We start from the raw sequence: 22,622 nt of genomic DNA, 5'->3' as shown, positions 1-22,622 counted from the left end.
AATCAGAGTAAAATTGTCACGTATGTGAAGAGTAACTTCTGCATGGATAGTACATAGATTACCTCTTTCACAGGTTTAAACAAGTCTTTCTTGCAAGCCACAAAGGTCCTCCATTCAAAATAGTGCACACACTCTGTTGCTGTTACAAATTCAGGGGTACCCTATTTTAAGTAAGAAAAAATAATGCTTTGAAAAACAGACTGGTTTTATTTTACATCTGTAGACATTAAGAAGTTTATTCAAGAAGTTAAGAAAAACAGAATACAGCACATCAAAGAACAAGGGCATACAATTTCTTAATGGCATTTGTTTACAGCAAGATTGTTATGTAACAGCTTTGTTGGGCCACTCAGGAAGATGCAGGATGCCAAATCCATAGTCTGCACCAATACTCAACATATCCAGTCCTAATATGCAGTAACTGTATTCCATCCTTTAGAAGTGCTCACTATGTCAGCTGACAGAAGCACCAGTTCTATCTGCTTACTAGAAAGGAAGGAAGACACCAATAGAAATGCATATAAATAGGTTAACACAGTGAGGCAATGCATGGTTTACCCATGGTTCCCTTTTATCCTACAGAAACAACTGATTAGCAGCCTCTTCCGCTACACAGAAATAATATCCTTGACCTGAGCTGCCTATTTTTATAGGCTCATGTTATACACATTTGTATATATTTCAAGATGGGTGTTCTACCATGGTTCAGGAATGGATGTTCAACTGAATGTCAACAGTGAAAACACAACAATTTTTCACTTGGCTCTCCATCCCCTCAGCAAGAAGCAGTTTAGCACACAAACTGATTACCTCTCTCATTTAACCCTGCCATAAAAGGGGACGAAACAAGTTGCTCCAGACAGTATTACAAAATCCTTTTACTATGTCACGAGACAAACAGGTATTAGAACTGAGCTAACCAGAAGAAGCCTGAAGATCAGTATGATCTGGTGTTACAGTTGAAGTTGAGCAATAATTTTTAATTTAGTTTAAAGAGTCATCTGCTGCAACAGAACAAGAAGCTTTTAAGTCTCTGCTGCACTGGCACTTTGTTTGAATTGGCTGGATTTCCAAGAGGGGGTGTGCAATAGCATTGTCAGTGCCAAGAGCAGCACCAATAAATACCTCTCCCGGAAACACAAATATGGGAGCTGATTACAGCCCATAGTGAGCCCTCCTGTCTGTTAAGTCTGTGGAGGGTGTAACTCCAAAAGCATTTTGAAGGGAACTGCATGTACACAGGCCCCTAGAAACTTTTCAGGGATCTCCAATCACACTTCAAACACATTCTCACAAAAAACTATTTCCTCAGAAGCCCAGCTGGCTGTATAAGCACTGTTAGTTCAACAATGTGCAGACCAAGCCTAAGGCTTACTGCTGTCAACTATGCTGCCCCACAACAGAGGTCAGTCATTTAAACAGTCCTGCCAGATTCACAGCTAAGGCACAGCCAACAATTAAACAACAGCTCACACTGTTATGGTACCCTGCACACTCTTGACTCATTCCTCCATATTAAGCTAATAAAATACTACAGTGCCAACCATATAAAAGAACTGAAGACAAAGAAGAGCCCAGAACCAGAGCTGAGCTGCAGACCTGCAACAATTTTCTACCAGAACTGAATTTTGAAAGTCACAATAAATTATGACTTTTAACTTAATAGTAAAACATAATTGGCTCTTCTTTAAGCTGTGAAGCTCAGTAATCAGTACATCCAAAAGCACAGCAAGTCTCTTTAAAAAGCAAGTCAGAACTACTTGTCATTTCCATTGAAGATAACAGCACATTATTTAGACTTACCAGTGTTTTCCCACACAGGAAGTTAATATTGCTTTGAATTTGGTGTTGACTGCCTTGCTGCAAGCAGTTACGTGTAGTGTTGAGCTCCAGAAGACTTTCAGAAACTTTCTGCAAGGCTAATTCACCTAGGGTTTAAAAATGAGAAGGTGGGGGAAAAAAGACTGTTATAATACAACACCTTCCTAGAAGCTCAACAGACAGGGTCTAGTTTCAACCACTGAGCAGCACAGGAGATACCAGTCCACTTGAAGACAGTACAACTAAAGATCTTTGTGGATTTTCTGATTTGGAAGATCAGATCCAAGTTAAGATAGTATTTGACTCTCTCGTCACACTTGTACTTTCTTAAAGGTTTTTAGCAAACACTTTCTAAAATGAAAGTAAAACAGCAGGTGCTACTACAATCCAGTCACCTCCTTAGGAACAAGGAAAGCTGTTACCAACTAGTTTCAATCACAATTCACTCCTTCCTCCTACGAGTTTCTATTTATCAGTTTCTCAGCCTTTATATCATTTATATTAATAGCATCAGCACAAGATGAGAGAGAGTCTATCACAGAATGGTTTTTGCTTAGAAGGGAGCCCTCTGCAATAAGCAGGGACATCTTCAACTCTATCAGTTGCTTAGAGCCCTGTTCAGCCTGACCTTGAACATTTTCAGGATGGGGCATCTGCAAACTCTGTGGACAACTTGTTCCACTGCCTCACCACCATCATCACTAAGAAATTTATTCCTTATATCTAGTCTGGATCTACCCTCCTTTGGTTTAAAATTATTACTTCCTGTAATAATTTTATTAAAGAGGTAATAATTAATTTCCTCTAACTACGGACCCTGCTAAGTCCTCATTTTTCCTTATGAGCCTCCTATAAGCACTGGAATGCTGCAATAAGGTTTCCCTGGAGCCTTCTCTTCCCCAAGCTAACCAACCTCAACTCTCTCATTCTGTCTTCACAGGAGAGGTGCTCCAGCCCTGTGAGCATTTTTGTGACCCTCCTCCAGACCTGTTCCCACAGGGGCATGCCCTTCCTGTGCTGAAGACCCCAAAACTGGATGCAGTAGCTGAGGTGCAGTCTCACCAGAGAGAAAGGAGGGGCAGAATCACCTCCCTCGACCTGCTGGCCACATTGCTTTTGATACAGCTGGCTTTCTGGGCTGCAGGTGCACATTGCTGGCTCTACTTAATCTTTAATCTACTTAATGAAGAACACACTGGTGCCTGTGCACTGGCACTCTCTGCAGACAAACCCAGCATAGATCCACTGCCTCAGTGCAAATCCCCCATCCCCTTTAGCACAGCTCACATGCTGCATGATGAGTAGGGGCAGTGCTTTGTCACTGCACACTGCTCTCCTCCCCAGCACTTGACATGAAGGGGAAAGGTGGAGCACATTTCAAGTCACACTGAACACCAGCTCAGGCCACTGAAATGTTCCTGCTCAAGCCCATTTTGGTTAATATTAAACACCAAGTGCTTTTAGATCTTACATGCTAACACCAGGCTGTTCTTTTTTTTTTTTTTTTTTAAGGAAGTAGATTTTAATTCTGCGATGAGTTTGGTTTGAACAACAGAAAATGCTATAAAGTGTGAGCATGGATCAGCTTCCCCGTTTCCATTTTAGTTTATGTCTACACTAGGGAGAAAGCAAGTCGAATCTGTAATCATTGCAGATAGCAGCTTTGCACTTAGGCCAAATGTTATTTCATTTTAAAAAACACACTTGTAGGAACTTTGCTGAGCCTGTTACCTCCTCACTTAAGGCAAGGAAAACTACACTGCACCCACGTAAGACAGCCTAGAGAACAAAAGGGGAGCAGAAGCCAAAAAACTGTGCAGAAAGATCATACATGTGGTTTGTGCCTTTGTTATTTCCTGTATTATCAAAACACAATCTTCAGGTTCTACAGCTTCCAGCACTGATGCTAGCCAAAGTGCTATGCAGCTGTCTTAAATCTAAGAGCTACATACTGCTTTGAGAGCAAGAGTGTAACTTATCACATGATTGCTTAGAAGATACTGTCAAGGTGTCCCCTTTTCTTCCACAGATTAGCAGAAGGAAGCCAACACAACTTCTAGGCAAGAGATGTATATAGTAACAATATGCACATGACTTAAAACCCCTCCAGTTATAAATGTATACAGCTAGAAGATCCCATTTAGCAGGGAACTTATGGCAGCACCATCTGAGGACTTCGTGCTCTGTATGCACTAGCTTCTCTCTGTGCTAAAAACACAGTACACTGCGTTAAAGGCACTTCTGAGCTGATTCCAATTTTCTCAGTTAAAGTAATATTCAAGAAAAAACAAGTTTAGCCACTAAATCTTGTTTACTACAGGCCAACACATATGCTCTCTTCCCCTTACATGCTTACAATTAGTTTGAGAACTTGCTAAAAGTCTCTTCAGTGGCACATGCCTCATCACACTCTTGCTCACAGGGCAGGGAACATCAGCCCCTCACATGATCAGCTTCCTTCCACAGCTGCAACCACTTTTACTGTAGCATCAAGCTCCCTCTACAATCATCACTCATGTTTCTTCATGCCTTCAGAGATATGTTGCTTCCACAAAGCAACACGCTACAAATCAGCTAGTACTGTTCACAGAAATTAGCACCAAGTACTTCATATTACACAGGTGTGCTAAATTAGTACCAAAGGCACTGTCCACAACATCTTCTGTTCATTGACTCCATCTGTTTAGCTACTTAGCAGGATAAAGGCACTCATGGAAGGTATCTAATCAGTTGTCCAAGAGAAAGAGGGACTTAGGTGGCAGCTATCATTTCATGTCTACTCATCCTACAGCAGCTGGACAAAGTGCACCTTCCACCATCAGGTTAAGAGACACTTAAAGTAATAGCTCCATTTTCTAGGAGCAGTCCAAGTACATAGCATATGAGCCACTAGGCATCATGGTAAGCTGAAAAGTTAAATAACTACCATGTCATTTTGATCCTCACTGATGTTCATGAACTAAACATTTGCCTACCCTTGAAAACTTCTAGGATTTCTAATCAATAAAAGTGCAGAGGAGAGGCCTCTGGGGTCTCCGTGCAAACCCTGGTATGTCGTTGACACACAGTTATGATTAGCCACAAGGCTTGCCTGGGATACAGGCTGATTGCTGCCACAGAGCATATGGCCTAAACACCCCTCAGAGCTGGGAGCAACAAGCAGTCCTACAGCTGTCATCCTTTGCACAGCTAATATATATTAAAAAAAAAAAAAACAAACAATTGTTTGCATTGTTGGTTGTGGGTTTTTTTTTTTTCTGGAAGAATGAAGAAGAGAACTGATTTAGCCCATATCTGAAGAAAGCTTACTACTTAAAATTTATCAGTTAACAAACTGCCCTCCTTCCCCAAAATAAATGTCCTTCATCAGCCCACAGCTTTGGCATACAGGTAACCTCATGTTATCTGGATTGCTTGAAGACAAGTATGTGGTTTAGCTGGTTTAGGTAACCAGGAATCTACACCTGCCTAGACCTGGATAAGAGAGATTCCTCTTTTCTCACTAGGAGTGATTTTTTTTTTTTTTTTTTAACAAAGAAGTTTGATGACCCATTAGCATGATCTAAACTCAGTGTGATGGTGATGAAGCTTCAAGGCATTTAGAGGCATGAGCAAGCACAAAACTTGGACAATTTGACCAATTAAAAAAAACAAAATTCAATAACAATGTTAACTGCTCACCTTGTTTTTGCACTTTATTGCAGGGTAGTTAAAAACATATTCCACTTGAACAAGATTCATGGCTTAGCCTTTGAAAGTCATTTCAAACTGCCTTGGCAAGACCACAGTATATCTATTGCTAAATCCTCTTCCACTCAGAAGCACAGAGGCACTCAGGAACTCAAGGTTTGCACACAGAGGAATATTTGATACTGCTCAGTCACCACCCAGCTCTGTTCACCCTTCCTCTCTCCACAAGAAGTGTGCAACAAAACCTACACAAGCCTCTAGTTCTCACACCTCCCTGTGGAGAACAGACTTCCTCAATCTCACTCCACCTGCCACATTCCAGTCTCACCCAAAGCAGCATGTTAAAACAAACGCTCAGATGCTGCTTTCTTTTCTAACCCACAGGCAACTGAAGCCTCAACAACATATGAGCTGAGACCCCCATCAGCAGAAAATAAAAATGTGTTTCATTCCTAAAATGTACAACAAGAATAACAGCATCAAGTGCTCTAACATACCATACTCCTCAGAGAAGATGCTACACTACATGCAGATGCAGTTTGAATACAAATGCCATCTTACCAGTCATCCCAGAGAACTCTGGAGCCTGAATATACCTTTATTCATGCACTCAGCGATTCCGAAAGCCTGGGTGCCAACATTAACAGTTTGTTTGAAAAGCACTCATCGACCATAGACTAAAACCAAAGTATCTCTACTGTTAATAGAGAGCTGTGGGGAGAATGGCAGCTGACTAGCTGCTGTGCATTGGCATACAGATGAGAAACTTTCCTCCTCACCACATTCTGGCAGTTCAAGCTCAAGCAATTCAATGAAGAATCATAGCTGCTTTTAAGAGCTGTCTGCCAATGGCTGGCAAGATTGGCAAGCATGTTAAATCAGACTTCAGATCTGCAGATACTATGAAGCAGTCTGAAGAGATATTGCTCTTCAGAATGCTATTACTTTATTCTATTAGAACTTACAGTCAACCGTGAGAAAGCCTCTTGAACAGTACTCATATATTATTGTCTCATTAGCCAAAATACAAGGGCAACCTTGAAAGCGACAAACATGCATGAAAATAAATCACATAAACTCATGAAAAAATACTGTTCAGAGCACAAGTTGCTTCTGACTGATGAAATCATGTGTACATGTAGAGGAATAAGTCAGTTTCATATTTAGATCAGCATGCACAAGTCCGCCTCTCCTCAGAATACCAAGGACATCTGTGAACTCCTGAAGCTGACACCAGATTTCACAAGTGTAACCACACCAAAGAACTGCATGTAATTAGCTTCCTTTCCGTGTGGAACAACTTGAAGATGACACCTCAGACCCTTAGCAATACTCCCAAGGTTGCATTACAAAGAGTAACCTGCCTCTGAACAAAGACCTGACATTACATCAGGCTAGGTTGAGTACACTTTAGAGCTGTAACTCAAGCTCCGTCCTGTGTTCAGTATTTACAAAGTCGTGCACAGCCCATACCCTGCCACAGGTAGATGCACTTATTGTACCAGAGGTAGCCTTGCATACTTTCACACTAGATTACAGTTAACTAGAGCGTAAGATACATTTCACTGTCCCATAAAGTCACTGTCTACAATCAGATCATGTTTTACCAAATCCCCCTAGTAAATCTGCAAAAAACCAAAGTTTTACACAGTTCCAAGGTGGGGGGGAGTAGGGGGAAATCTTTGCTAACACATCAAACTTTGCAACAGTTAAAAGATCATCCATTAACATGGTACTGAACTACCTACAAGACACTTAATACTTACCTACAGACAGATGGGTATTCGTCTTCTTGTCATACGCACAGACTGCACTTGTCCTTCCACACTCTTCAACACCAGAACAGAAATTTATTTTATAAAGCACCTCTTTGTCTGCATCAATTGCTTCCCAAGTGTAACTGAAAAGACAAAAACGCCTGTCAGTTGGTATTCAAATTGTCTGAATTGAATCTCATCTAGATACCAGCCCCTGAAATAACCAAGTTAAAGGCTAAGAGCACCACTAACTTAAATTCCTATTCATGTTCTATATTTGTAAATGCCAGAAATAATTGCTATTTTGTTGGAACTAAGAGCAGAACAGATTTAGCCACATTGAGTCCATTTTTCCCTGTCTGGAACACCCAAGTATCCATTCTTCCCCATCAAATCTCTGTGAAGGCTACCCTAAGGATCATCACCTGTGATACGTTATCCTTGACAGCTCAATAAATTTCTCAGATGACTTTGGCAGGCTGGACACTACTGCATCGTAGTGTTCTGGCCAACAACAGTGGCAGAAGTGCTAAGTCTATGTGGAACAGAGCAGTAGAGTCTCCCAGCTTCAGGGTCAAAACTGGGGTTGAGAGTCTTACAGTATTCTGACCAAAAGATGCTAACAGTGCTTATTAGGGCCTAGCTGCACCTTTAGGCATTACATATATGTGAATAACTGGAAACCAAGCAGGGCTATCCTCAAGACACCCAGTGAAAGATCACACTACCTAGCTACAGGCCTATCAGAAAGCCAGCTGTCTAAAAACTGGAAAAGGAACACGAAGCTCAGGTTAAATATAACCAGGAATAAATCCGAGTAACAGCGGAAAAAAAATGAAATGCAGCACAGTTGAGAGGCAGAGCAAGGATTCCTTCCCCTCACAGCAGGCAGTATGTCTGCAGTGAAATGTGGTCAGTTGCATGACACAGCACTGCTCAGTTTTGAGGCAGGCCCAGGTCATCTAGTTTAGAGCCAGGAGCTCTTTAGACAGCCTGGCTTACTATCAGGGTGCTCTGGCCAAGCTCTGTTAAAAAAGCACAACTCAATAAATGTTTGCTGTCACCTTGGCTCAGCTATCCCTCTTCTGGCACTGGCAGCAGCCTACATCTTCTGGACACTTGATTTTTGCAACTTAACAGATTCCCCAGCTGCCTTTCTATTCCAAGTGGAAACTTCAGTAGGAATAATACACATTCATCAATACATCAGAAAAATGAGGACACTACAGGGACTTATTAGGCATTCCTGTTATTTAAAAAACACAAAATTTAGTGCACCTATCTGACCCACAGAAGCATTTGTCTTAATGCACAAATCTCAGTTGATAAGAAGCTTCACCCATCAGGTTTGTTTGCCTTAATCTCTAGGGCATATGTGTTGCACCACTCAGCATTATCATACTCCAGATCCCCCCAGGAGGAGAAACCATTCCTGTTCAGCTCTGAACTTCAGTCCGTGGATGAGAAAGGGGCAACAACAGTTTATCTACTTTATTTTAAATTTTAAATCCTCTGAGAATTCCTCTCAAACCCAATGCATCCCATATCTAATCAAAGAGCCAGCAGTAAGATATCACATACTTTTCCATTTTAATTACTGACTACGGGGCTCTTGGATTCCCTGTACTACAGCAGCCCTGTTCAATTCACACTGCTGATGGCTGGAACAAGTTAGGAACAAATACAAGCGCATTCTCTGTGAACTAAAAAAAACAAAGAAAATCTTTATACATTAGCATAATATTATATTTGAGGCTTTACATCCTAATATAAGGGTCAAAAATAACTTGCCAGGTATTGAGTCATACCCAAAGCATCAATAAAAGTATGTATTCAAGGACTGTGACTGTGGTCACAAGGGTTTTCAGGATGAAGAAGAGACGAGAATGTTGATTCTATGATCAGAAGGCTTGATTTATTATTTTATGATATATATTACATTAGACTATACTAAAAAGCAATAGCAAGGAAAAGGTTTTTTCAGAAGCTAGCTAAGCTAAGAATAGACAAGAATGAATAACAAGGATCTGTGTCTCAGACAGAGCAAGAGCCAGCTCTGCCATGAGTGGTCAGTAAATCCAAACACTCACAGGAGACCAATCACGGGTCTACCTGTTGCATTCTACAGCAGCAGATAACCATTGTTTACTTTGGTTGCTGAAACTGCAACTTCTCACAAGGAAAAATCCTAAGAAAGGATTTTTCATGAAAGATGTCTGCAACAAAGGACTGTGTCTCTGTCAGTCCTAGACAAATACTTGCCATTATGCTTTCCTCATAAGCAGGCAGACCTGACCTTTTACAATCATACTGATTAGTTCTCTCAGCTAGTCTGTTGCATTTCTGAAGTGGACAGAGGCAATATTGATGCAGGAGGATGATGAGAATTTAGCTACAGTACAGAATAACCAAAGTTCAGCAATGGAATAAAGCTTCTCAACACACAAAAAAAAGAAGTTAGAAGAACCTGACTATCTTCAAGAGCTCTGAAAACAGCAAGAGATTAAAATCAAAGCTTGTTTTACATCCAGGATAAAATGCATTTCAATCCAAACCAAATTTCTTCACAGTGAAGTTCCAGAAAGTTAGCATTTCTCAAATTGAGAACTGAAAATTTCTGAAGGGCTTCAGTATTCTTTTTATTTTTTTTTGACTGGTTTTGGAAGATGACAAAAAAGTAACATATAATACTAAAGCACAATGTTTTTGATCAATCTGGGGTGTTCTTCAGCGTGTTTTTGGTTTTTATAGAGACCTTGTAAGCTAGAATCTATTTGTGAATGGAACGAGAATTTAAGTCCTTCACACAACAGAATTATCACTCTGAGATTAAGGTTTTGCTTTTCCAGTTCCATGTTATGAAATAGAGGAAATAAGCATCTTCAAGTCAGTTCACCCACAGGCCAGAAGCAAAACAGAAACAAGATGTGCAGCTTACAGAACAGAAGCAAAGCAGCCACTGAAGCCAGACCTTCCCTCTGCCCTGTAACAGGCCCCTGGACAGGGAAGGTTGAGGAATCCTTCAAAACAGTCTGCACAAAAGAAATACGAAATCTAATGTTCAATCATGTTCCAAACCACAACTTCAGGGGGACAGAGAAGTGAACATCTAGTGCAGTTTCAGAGTAGTATTATATTACTTTCATAGATGTTACAGAGACTTCTATTTTTTCTAATGTGTAGGAGGAGCAAGGTAGGATTTATTCATTGTGAGTAACAGTAGCCCAGATGTAGCCTAAGCAGCTGTTCTCACAGAGATGCAAAGTACTTTCACAGTAAAAGCAAGAATTATTTCTCACACAAGTAAGACTCCGGGCATTAAATCAGTACCTGTGAATAGTTTCAAGTTGCATGTGCTCTACTTTCCAGTAAGATACAAGCTGACCTCTGTACTGCAATCCATAATGGAAACAATCTGTTGGCAACCACACTGCCCATCCTGACCATGTGACATGGACTGGCTTCCTCCAGCCTGCTCAGCACTCACCTCCACCAGTGGTGATGCCTGATGTAATCACCTCTTTGCCAGGGCCAGAAGAAGTTATCTTGTTTGAAGGGCTTAAGCTACCCTCCTTCAATGCAGTTGAGCTAGTTAGGGAGCTGTTATATCAGCACCTTTAAAAAGCAACAGCCACAATGGTGGCGGGGGGGGGGGGGGGGCGTGATGCATCCTCTGATCCAGGGGGCTCAGTACAGATGCCATCTCACAGATTAAACCATTCAAACAGCCATTTCTGGAGCAGTTCAAGGTCAGGGCTCAAACATGCTGTCTGCCCTAAATAAAACTGTCAAACAGTTATTTTTGCTGAAACCACAACATGACGCTTGTTTTCTGATAAACCCAACTGCGAGCTATCCCACAATTAAGGGATGAAACACACACCCACGTCAATCCCCCCAGGGCAGGCTCTCCTGTCTCCTGCCAGCGTTGCTGGCCCGAGCACCTGACACAAGCTGGGCCCAGGGACTGTCCTCTCTCCAAATTAACTCAGCAAAAACAACAGGTGCATGTGAATGTGTGTAGAGGGGACTGAGCCTGGCCAGTTCCCCGACTGGCTCACGGTGGTTTCTGGCCATGCACCAGCAGCAGGAGGCACAGAAGGAGGCAGGGCCAGCTCAGACCACTGTCAAAAGCAGTTGTGCAAGCAAGGTCCAAATGAGTTATTGGGAATAACCCTGCCTGCAGGTCAGCCTTTTCAGCTACCTAGCATTGTTCTTGACACACTGAAGCAATCATATGAAAAAGAAAATTAATCTACTTTTTGGCAAGCTGCAACATCAAATGAGAGCTCTGTTTTTTTTAACAAATCAAAGAAGCAATATGAAAAAATAACATGAGAAAGGGAAAAGCAAGCCTAGTTTACTTTGTGATGAGAAGCTGAGGCACTGAAGTCAAGCAAGGTGCAAAAGGCTAACTCCTGTCACAGCAAGCGCATCCTGTGAAAAATGCCAATCACTTGTTTTTAAAATTTTAAAGGTTTAATAGTAATAAAATGGTTATAAAAATAGCAATATAATTACAGTAATTAATAATTTGGACAATTTGGGTTAGGAAAATATAACAGAATAGAAACAAAGAGTTACAGACATCTGGGTACCTTTTTCTGGGCAAAATAAGCCTGAAAAAGGACACCTGCTAACAAAGGATTAACCCTTAAAAACAATAGCCTGTTGCATACTCATACACCTCATACACGATGCATAAATTCCATTTAAACACAGGATTCTGTCTGATCATCATCAACTTCTTCCTCTTAATCCTAAAGGCATCTTCAGGGCTGAGCAAGGCAGGAAGAATTTCATTTCTTTTGATAAGAGAGCAATAAATTATTTTTTTCTGAAAGATTTAGTGGCTGCTATTTCGGTGCAAGTCCTTTCTTTAAAAAAAAGTATCTTACATAGCATAGTTTCTATTTTAACCTTACGTTATAACCTAAAACTATATTTAACACACAACTTAAAAATTAATACAGAATAACTTTCTAACATAACACATGTAATACTAATTTTAAAATTTGTGAAAAGCCAATCATAAAATATGCATTTTTCACAATCCCAATGCCAGAGCCACTTTGAGGCCTGAGCGCTAGGGAACCATTTCAAATCAGCAGAGCACCAGAGAGACTGCTGCCACCAATCCCCAACAACAGTTCAAGCTTTTTGGCTCTCAAAGTGTCACCCAAGGGGTGACTGCTGGAGGAACAGCGCACCCTGCTCCAAAGGGCTGTAAAGCACAGTCGCAAAGAATCATGTGTTCCCTCTCGGGGGAATGCACTGAAATAGCTCATTTTGCTGAGGGGGTGTTGTACAGACGACCTGGCAGAGAGACAAGGCAACCCACAGCCACAGAGCTGGAAAGCACATCCACATGTGATTATGCAGCCGCACGATTTTGTGCCCAGATGCTTCTCAGCTATTAGAACACTGCAGAGATTAAACAAGTATCCAAAGCTCTTCACCAGCAGTTTCAACCAACACAATCTCGGGCAGACAAGATCAGGAACAATTTCCAGGATGGCCACTGTAAATTTGAAGCTTGCAGCTCACTTGCCACAGAAATTACTATTAAATGTGACTAGCCTTTTCACACAAATGCGTACAGTAAAGAAATCTCTATGTCAAAGCAAGCTCTCCTTACAGAAAATGAGAGCTTGAACAGCACAAAGTACAGCCATCACTATGCCTCAAGAGCTTTTTAATGCATCCCTATTCGTGCATAATTCTGCTCTAGCTCACCCGTCCCCTTTTCCAGCTACCACGCACACTGTGTATCTTCAGGCAAGTTTTCTTGCATGTGCATCATGCATGAGAAGCCTCAGTTACACTACAAGCTCTTCTGCTTTTTGCATCCAGAAGACATTTGGTCTTTCATGCTGCACTCTAAACCACATCTACTACACCATTTCACAGAATGCTTAAGAAAAGGGGTAGCAACCTGGAGTTTAAGTAAGCAAGAGCTATAGGAGGAGGCTCATGTGCTGAGAAATCACACTCAGACACTACAGTGGCAGCTTCCCAGGCATGTGACACACCCATTCACATCAGTATATAAGTCCAGTAATATCTTATGTATGACATCTCCCACTTCAATATGTCAAAGCACTTAATAGAACTGAATGAGTGCACTCAAAGGTCACCTCTCTGTACTCAGCACGTGCTTCTTCACCAAGGCCAAGCCTGGGCTTTCAAGCAGCACAGATGAGCACAGTTGTGGTTTCACAACAAAGGCTGAAAAGACAATGTTTTGAATGAGCAAAAGTGTAGGTACAGTCAGTTGTATGAGTTGTGTTATTAAAAACTACACATCTAACATAAAATAGAATTGACTTACAACTCCAAAATTTGGAGTCAGTGTAATAGCAGTCTTGTGTTGTTCAGCAGTTTGAGATTCCCTTACATCCACAAGTCAAAAAATCACTGAAGTTATGCATCAGCTCCTATCCCTGCAAGGGGGCAAAAACATCACCAGTCATTAAATCACCTCTCATCCAGTATAGATTTTCAGGTGAAACAGCTCACAGAGGATGTAGTTTGTATTTGCTGCTCTACCATCACACTTAAAACATATTCTGCTTTTTCTTTAGAAAGAAAGGAAAATTACACATCAACTTTTGCAGTGTAATGTAGAAGGTGAACCCAAACTGTCAAGATTTCTTTTGAAGTAGATGGACTTAAATAACATGTCACAAAATTAACTCTGAGTCCAGAATTTTTCCTGCATTGTAACGTGAAATATATAAGGGGAGAGACCAAGCTGGCCAGTAACTTCCTATATCCAACCAGTTCCCTGTGCTCTTTCCCAGGTACTCATAAGGCAGCAATCCTGGAGAAACCTCTACACAGAAGATAAAAAAAGAATTCCAACTGCAAGTCACATGACAGCCCCAGTCAGCTGTCGGAGCGCACAAGAACAAAGGAGAAAGCATAACAAAATCAGTGACTGAAGCCATGCCATTAGACAAAGTTTCAGGGAATGAAAGCTTTTCTTCTTTCCCGAGACCATCCAAGCATAGCAGCAGTAAGGCTACACAAACAATGAAAAGCTCCAACTCAAGTTTAAGTAGCCTCATGCCGCAGTTCTTGCGCAAAACAGTTTTGACACCTTTCCTCCTCCCTGCAAAACAGCTTTCCTACTCTTACTTAAAGGAGAGACAGTGCCCCTTCTAACCCTCAGCAATTTCCTTCTTTGCCCACCTTCTGACACTCACACACCAGACACAACAGCTGCTGCAGTTTCACCAGCCCTATTACAGCACACAAAACCCAGGACGCTGTTTTCTTAACAGCAGTAAAACAAATAAAAAACCTTGCTTTAAGCCAGTATAAAAATAGGTTGGTCAGGGACTTGTCCTGCACACCAACATTGTAACTTTTGGCTGGGAAATCCACCAGTAGTATGTTTGCATTGCCTGCATCATTCCTCACTTGGTAAAGTTTTTTGGCAACTGTACCCAAGAAGAAACTTCACCACTGAACTCCATGGGGACTTCCCACCTATCAGAGCACAAGTTCTTATTTTTTCTTTTACCCATTATGGATTACTGGACATAAATCCTCCAAAGCAGTTTTTTCCCCACCACGGCACAACAGCAAATATATGTTTTTGAAGCAGTCCATCTTAAAAGGAAACCTGCTGACTGTGCTATCTACGTGCAAATTACTTCTACTTGCCAGTAACAAAATGAAACCAGCTGAAGTAATTTGCATCCAAAATGAGACTGCATGTCTCTCCATAGGACTCTCAAATATTCCTCTAGTCATAGACACACAACAAAGCCAGAGAAAAAGGGAAAAAAACCAACAATAACAAAAATCACTCATCAGAGTAGCTAAATTCCCTCCAAAAGCTACACAATAGTGCCTTGATTCTGCAATAAGGGTGGTCATCTGACAAAACCACAAAACCAATTTTTGCCACCTTCACGGGTTATTCTTGCAAGCCAACCCACATTTCCCCCCCTTTTTTCATCATTTAAAAATATCATATTGCTTATTATATCATATCCCAGATTCTGCCAGGTGGAGAGCCCATTCCCTCCAGCGATCTGACCCTAGTGCTACATTCACCCTGCCACACTGGTGCTTCCACAGTGACACTGACTGAAATAAGGTGTTCTTGTATGCACTCCGCATATTCTGGCTAAATAATTAAGAAATTAAGACTGGCAAGATATTGGTGCTATATTAAATTCACGGATGAAACTGGAGCAGAAAAATGTCATGACATGAATAATGGTGCCATTTGCACGTGCTAAGTTTCCCAAAGCTTTCTTAACTCGCCTGTAAGCAACCGAACGGTTCATGGTGATACTTTTAGCAAGGAGCCAACTCTCAAGTGACATCCCTTCCAACCAACACCACTTTGTGTTTTTCAGACTAGACCGACCACAGGCGCCTTGCAGAGCGCAAGCCTACCCATCCTCTCGCCCGCAGATTTCCTGTATCTGCAGAGACCCACGCAGAGAGGTCCCGCAAGCAGCGGCCCCTCAGGCTCCCAGCCCTGCTGCGCCTTCGCCACGGACCAGCCTCGGCCTCACGCCCGGGGACACGGCCGCCGCTTCCCCCGGAGATTCCCGGCCTGACCCTTCCGGGACGGGCGAGCAATAGCCCGGGGGACCGTGCCCGCGCTGCCGAGTCCCGGTACTGCGCTCCGCGGAGGGCAGGAGCAGCACGGGCACCAAGATACACCGCCCCCCCTCCCCGTACCCCCGGTACAGCCCTTCCCCAGCCGCCCCATCGCCTCCCAGCGGCCGCCCACCTGCACAGGTCCTGGTAGGAGTCGGGGAGCGCGGCGGCGGCGGCCGCGGCGGCGGGCGGGAGCAGCGCCAGGAGGGCGCCGAGCAGCAGCGAGGCCATGGGCGCCATGGGCCGGGCTGCCCCGGGACGTCAGGCGCCGCCGCGTCATGTGACCGCCGCGCGCCCCGGCCATGTGACCGCCGCCGTGCGCGGACACGGCGCTCACGTGAGGCGCGCCCCCTACCCCCGGGCCGCGCGGCGACAGCGGGACATCGCGACAGGGGGGCACGGCGACAGCGGGGACACGGCGACAGGGGGACACCCGTGTCCTCGGGGCTGCTGGCCGGCCGGCTGAGGAGCGCAGGGGCCCGGCCGGTGGGGCGCACCGCTAGCGGGTTGCAGCGTCCCGGAGCGAGTCCCGCTGAGGGCAACAAAGGTGAAGGGACCCGAGCAAGTCTTAACAAGGACAGGCTGGGGGAGCTGGGCCTGGGGAAGGGATCTCGTCAGTGTCTGTAAGTGTCTTAAGGGGGAGTGCCGAGAGGGTGTTCCAGGCTCTCCTTGTGGCGCCCAGCAGTAGGACAAGAGGCTGAAACTGATTCACAGGAAGATACCGCTGAACACGAGGAAGAACTTCTTTACTGTGCGAGTAACCACGCACTGGAACAGGTTGCCCAGAGAGAGTGTGGAGTCTCCCTCACTGGAGATTCCCTCATTGGAATCACCTGTACGCATTCCTGTGCCATGGGCTCTGGGACCACCCTGCTTGAGCAAGGAGGTTGGACCAGATGACCCACTGCGGTCCCTTCTGACCTGAACCACTCTGTGATTCTGTGGCTTGGTGCTTGAGTCGAAGAAATGCTGTTTGGGAAACATTAAGTGAGGTTTTAAATAAGTTATTCAAAATGTACAGCAAAATCTTGTGAGAGATCAGGAGACAAAACCCATTAGGGACGAAGGCTGAGGAGGCAATGACAGTGGTTAGTTGTCTGGCTGCAAGAATTATTACTGCAGCAGGGAGGCTGGTGTGGTGTGGAAATTGCCCCCGTTTCAGCAGAGGGCAGGAGGGGAGGCTTGCACAAGGCAGCCACAGCCTTGTCAGCAGGAAGTGAAACACATGCTGTCCTACCTCCACTGCCTCCTGGCCTACAGAGAAAAGTGACCCAGCCTGGAGCATGCATAATTATCTCCAGAATTTAGCAAATTTTAACTGCAATGTAAAGATTCAAGAAGGAATTCATTAGTAAATTTTTATGAAAGTGCAGTTAAGAAGAAAAGCACCTTTGAGAGTGGTTAAGTGGCATAAGGGTGGGAGAAAGAAAGAAAACTAAAAGTTACACTCATTAAACAGACAGCTGTCTTCTGTGAAGAAATCCTGTTCTCTAATTATGAATACTTTCCAAAAGCCATTTGCACAAAAAAACCACACCCAAAAAAGGCCTAAAACTGAAATAGTTTTTCTTGCTCCATTCCCTAGCATCCATGAGAATGAGGCAGCACTGAAGATCTGCCTCTCAGGCAGTTCAGTGTGGTTCCAGGCTGCTGTGATCTCCTTCTCCTCTCTTTTCTCTCAGACAGAGCCCAGCTCTCTGGTAGCATTAGCTCTGCAGCAGGGCAGGCAGCTGCCTGAAGGTGCTGCCCTGGCTGAAAGCTGGCACACTATTCTGATTGTTTTGTGCAGGTTTGCAGCTGAACCTCTCACCTGACTTGCTAGGCTCACTGCATATCTGCACAAACACCAGCAGCAGCTCCAGAATGGGCAGAGGAACTGCAGAAAAAGAACTATTAAAAGGGACTGAGTAAATGCTAATGTCCTCTGCAGTTTTCTACTGCAATATAATGGATTATTGTCAATTCTTTGTCTTTTATTTTAGCCTTCAGTGGATTCCTGAAAGTTCTAAATCTGATTACCCAAGAATCCCTGTTGTCTGCTTTTAAGACTCTAGCCTGTATAAAGAGAAGCTTGATGACACCAACTCAAAGGCTCAAAAAGACAAAACAAAAGCAGTTGACAAAAAGAATACCGTTAATTTCTGGGGTTATGTTTCTTAAACTTTGCTGCTCTGCTGGCAGGACTAGCATCACTCACTTTCCACAGAGCAGTGCAAAAAGAAGAGACTTGGTGGAAATCCTGTCTCTGCTTACCAACTTGAATTAAAAATGTATCAGCCAGGAAATTCACTGCAGACAGCAGAGCAGGCAGACATTCTGTAGCTGCTGATCCTATTAGCTACCCAGGTTTCTGCAAATAGGGCTTTATCCCTGAAATTTTCTTTGTGTAGATTTAAGTACCTGAATACCACTGAAGACAATGTGACATCTCACCTTGTAACATTAAGAATACATATGAATATTGCAGTGTCAGGGCCTGGTAGTGCAGAAACAGTTAATTTCAGTTATCAGGTAAGAGCTAACTCAAAGTTGTTTACTGACAAAAGAATGAAGAAGTTTAGAGTGGCATTCTTCACTCTTTGTACTGCTATGAATGCCTAGGCCTCTGTATTTGCACAAGACTTCAGAGCAGTTTCTTTGCATACAGAGGAAAGTATGTGAACAGCTATCTAGGAAGAAGGAAAGAAATTGACATACCTGGGGGCAAAATCCCAGTTAGAAAGGAAAAGGAACAAACAGAAATTCTTCTTTCATCTGCTGTGCTAATACATAAACATCAACCTAACAATGAACCAGTGTTGCAACACAGCAAGGGTGCTGCAGAAATACTGAAATACACAATGTAAGTGCAAATACCTTTAAAATAAAATGAAATAAAAGTTTGCAAGTTCCAATCATGTGACTGTTTCCATTTACTACATATTTTCCTTAGCCTTTATAATCTGGTGGATGCAGCAATTCTTTCAAGATTCATGGATTTTTTGCCATGTTTCAAGCTAGCTACATGCAATAGAAATTGTCAGGACCTATGTGTCAGTCATTTTTGTATCCTAAACTATTTTGCAAATAGCCCATAGGAATATGTAATTCTGAGTGTGATTTATAAATAATAAAGTATAATAAATATTTACCTCCCATACTTAATCATACTGGCATCTCAGCTAACCATGTACCATGACAGAGTGTTAAAATATTCTGAAACTATGCAATTGTCCTAATCTTACCTTTTCCTTTCCCTCAGGAGAAGTTGAGCATGATGGCTGTTAGTTATATGGAGTAAATCCCAGTACACCTGAAAGTCTTGCTGCAATTTCCAAACCACTGTGGATGGTTTTCAGTAGGCACAGTGTCATGAATAAGTGATGGATACACGGGTCCTCCAGGATTCTTCTTTTCCTCTTGCCAGGTGTCAAGTGTCGCATCATTTTTTGTTCTTCTGACTCAGAGTCTTGCTTCATGTGGCCACCATCAGCTGTGCAGGTCAGGCAGGCTGAGAGGCAGCTCACTTCTACTGCTACTGTCTCAGTTCCCTTTAACACTCATATCTGATCTCTAATTTTTTTCAGTAATTGGAACAAAAAAATTTTCAGCATCCAGAGCTGTTTTTACATTTGATCCTGGGAAATTCCTTATCCTGTGAGGTCTGGAGAGTTTCTTTCTATCTGTCTGTAAGCTACATTATGTTGAAGTAATTACTTTTATACTTCATGGAAACTTCATAAGGCTCTTCCGTGGAGCTGTGCAGTTTTTCAAAAAGCACAGATGTGCCACTCACTGGGTAGTTTATTTTTCTTTCCTGTTCTCTTGCTTGCTGTTCTATACTTCAGTCTTCTAACGTTACTCCCATTGCCATTACTTCTAAATGCTCCTTATTCTTTTTGCTGCTTGTTTCTGATGCTTCCTACTTCTTTCTCTTCTATGTCTACTCTCCTTAGCATTTTTAAAGGCAAGCTCTCGATAAGAGCTACCTTCTGATTTGTTCTGATGAGTTACCCTGCTTTATAACAAAGAAAACCAGTCCCTGATGACCTTGTTTTGCAGACTTAGGTTTAGGCTTCCCAAAGCAGTTAGGGAGATAATGAATGACATTTCCTAATCTAGATGGTACTGTTCAATGCTACCGTAAAAGAACATCAGCTTTGTCTGAACACTTTATGTGAAATCTTTGTCTTGTTGGGAACGTCCTTACGTGCTGTACTCAGTGTTTGCACTGAAAAGGGCCCTGTTTTGTGCTGTGGCTTAGGAGTTAGTGTTGATAATATAGAGGTGTTTTGGTTATTGCTGAGCAGGCCTCACACAGCATCAAGGTCTTTTCTGCCTCTCACCTCCCCCCACCACCACCACTGAGAGGGCTGGAGGTGCACAGGGTGTTGGGAGGGGACACAGGCAGGACAGCCAAGCCCAAGTGACCACAGGGATATCCCACACCACACAGCACCGTGCTTACATGTGGAGCTGCGGGAAGAAGGAGGAAGGGGGGATGTTTGAGGTGACAGTGTGTGTCTTCCCTAGTCACTGTTCCACATGATGAAGCCGAGCTTTCCTGGGGATGGTTGAACACCTGCCTGCCTGTGGGAGCAGTGAATGAATGCCTTGTTCACTTTGCTTGTGGCGTGCCTTATGCTTTCCCTATTTAATTGTCTTTATCTCAGCCTGCAAGTTTTCTCACTTTTACCCTTCCAGTTCTCTCCTGAAAGAGAGAGCAAGTGGCTCATGGAGGTTGGTTGCCAGCTGGGTCTAAACCACAGCACTAACCTAGAGCAATGCCTGAAGCTGGAAACAGCTGTGGATCCTGGGCTGGAAGAAGTGCAAGCTGGTACAAGATGTGTAAAGACCACTTTTTTACAATGGCAAAAACCTGCAGATGTCTCATGCGGAGCTGAAGTGAAAAAATGAATCATCTGGAAGTCTTACTGCTTCATCATGTTTTATTTTTATTGTAAGACAATAGGCAACATTTCTTTTTCTAGTTCAGTAGTTATTTCACCTAATTCAGTAGTATTATGTAAGAAAATATGTTGTCATCTGTTCCTTCTTGATTGTTACAAGGTAGCTGATAAATTTCTGGTTTGCTGTATTTTTCCTGGTTCTTTGTAATGGGAAATGTCAAAGAAAAACAAATTCTTCTTTCCCATGTAGCTGAAGGGCACTGAAATCAAAATGCTATTTTCAGCATCACACTTAAAAAATAACAAACTTCATACACAGCAGAGAAATTAAAAAATTTGTTTCATTTAAAGCATCAAGGCTCAACCTACAATTTCTTTCTTCCTAGTCCTCTCAGGGGTAAAGAACTGAGCAATAAATTTCTTGCATAATATCATATTTGTGAAGGACTAAAATATGTGGTATACTTTATTCAGGTGATTTTTCTATCACTCTGCCTTGCTTGAATTTATTGATATATTCTGATGATACATTTATATATTCTGTCCATGCATATATATATTTGTTTTTATAGCCACATTCATAAATAGGTTTAGGCCAGTATTAAACTTCTTCTAGGCATGCATTTTATTTCCATTACATTTGTCTGTAAAACATTTTAAGATATCTGAAGTAGAAGAAAGAAGTGTACATATTAATTTACTTAGAAGAAAAGTAACAATCTGGGTTTTTTTAATAATAGATATCGCAACGCCCTAGATGTTTTATATTCACAAGTTGCTGAGGGAGATAGGGTAGAGAAAAATGAGTATCAGTGTACGCATGAAGGCCCAGGTAAGCCATTTCAGTATTGAATAAATGGTTCAATTAGAGATTCACATTAGATCATAAAAACCGGTTGCACATGTGGATCACAAGACAAGAAGGAGATCTCCATACTGCACAGTTTCGGATCTGTAATATTGCCATCTGAATCTGTGCAGTAATCCAGATTTTCCTTGCCTTTTTCAGTCAGAGCCAGAGTAAAATGAACAGAAAGTATACAAATATGATAGTGAATGTGCTAAGAAATATGCATCAGATAGACATGGAATGACAACTGTCTTGAAGAGTTTTCTGGCATTTTTTCATGTACTGATATGACATTTAAAGATATGATAGATGTTACAGTGGGGAAGAAAATCTTTCGGTTCACCCTTACTGAAGTGAACACCGTAGTGAAAAAATTGCTAGTAATAAATACTGATATTATCAGACAGTTATTGCCTTAGCAGCTGAAATAAAGTAATATTAGGAAATGCCATATGTGTTCTCATCCAAAATAGGATAGAAGGTTTGTCCCACACAAGAGAGAAAATAGTTTTCTCTGTATATTATTTGTCTTAACTTTTACCTTCTCAATGTTCTAACATGTGCTCGAGCCTCAGAGTCTGCTCTCTGAAGCAGGTGTTGGAGCTTTCTCATGAGCTAGCAGTAATTTGTCTTTGAAGCCTTCAATAAAACTAGTCGGAGGGATTTTCTGTGTCTTTTCTCTCTTGCTGCTCCACACAAAGCAATAATGAGGAGACTGAGACTGTTTGATGATGGGCAGTGATGCTGAAAGCTTGTTGAGTTCCTTGGGCAGTGTTTTGTTATCCCAGAGCTACAGCAGGGACATGATGTCATGAGCATGGCCAAGAGAAGAACATGATAGCTGCACTGACACTGCACTGACAGGACAGGAGGCATCAATTCTATGCAGGATTTTACAAGCCTTATGTGAATAATGAAACTGGGGGAGGTATGAGTGGAGTACACAGTAGGAAACTCAGGGTGAATAGATAGCTGAGAGATGCAGGGCAT

The 22,622-nt window shown here is 42.4% G+C and overlaps 1 protein-coding gene and 1 long non-coding RNA gene across 2 annotated transcripts in view; one reads left to right on the top strand and one right to left on the bottom strand.

Annotated features, from left to right (window-relative positions):
• IGF2R (insulin like growth factor 2 receptor) overlaps nt 1-16,185 on the bottom strand; it is a 57,031-nt gene extending 40,846 nt beyond the window's left edge. The window contains exons 1-4 of the mRNA XM_071436021.1: nt 16,027-16,185; nt 7,278-7,411; nt 1,804-1,928; nt 63-161 (exon numbers count right to left, since the gene is read on the bottom strand). Coding sequence (XP_071292122.1) covers nt 63-161; nt 1,804-1,928; nt 7,278-7,411; nt 16,027-16,133 — 465 coding nt within the window. The 5' untranslated portion in view covers nt 16,134-16,185. The remainder of the gene's footprint in view (nt 1-62; nt 162-1,803; nt 1,929-7,277; nt 7,412-16,026) is intronic.
• A 57-nt stretch (nt 16,186-16,242) lies between these two features.
• LOC139594234 (uncharacterized) lies at nt 16,243-22,295 on the top strand. Its single transcript, XR_011680543.1, has 2 exons — nt 16,243-19,671; nt 20,577-22,295. It is a non-coding gene; the product is annotated as an uncharacterized lncRNA (long non-coding RNA).
• Nucleotides 22,296-22,622: the final 327 nt, after the last annotated feature.

The sequence above is a fragment of the Agelaius tricolor genome, unplaced genomic scaffold, assembly GCF_023055355.1.
Source record: "Agelaius tricolor isolate 1412-34295 unplaced genomic scaffold, bAgeTri1.0.p SCAF_1, whole genome shotgun sequence".
Classification (NCBI taxonomy): domain Eukaryota; kingdom Metazoa; phylum Chordata; class Aves; order Passeriformes; family Icteridae; genus Agelaius; species Agelaius tricolor.
Note: the sequence above shows the minus strand (reverse complement) of the source record. Positions and strands in the feature narration are given on the sequence as shown.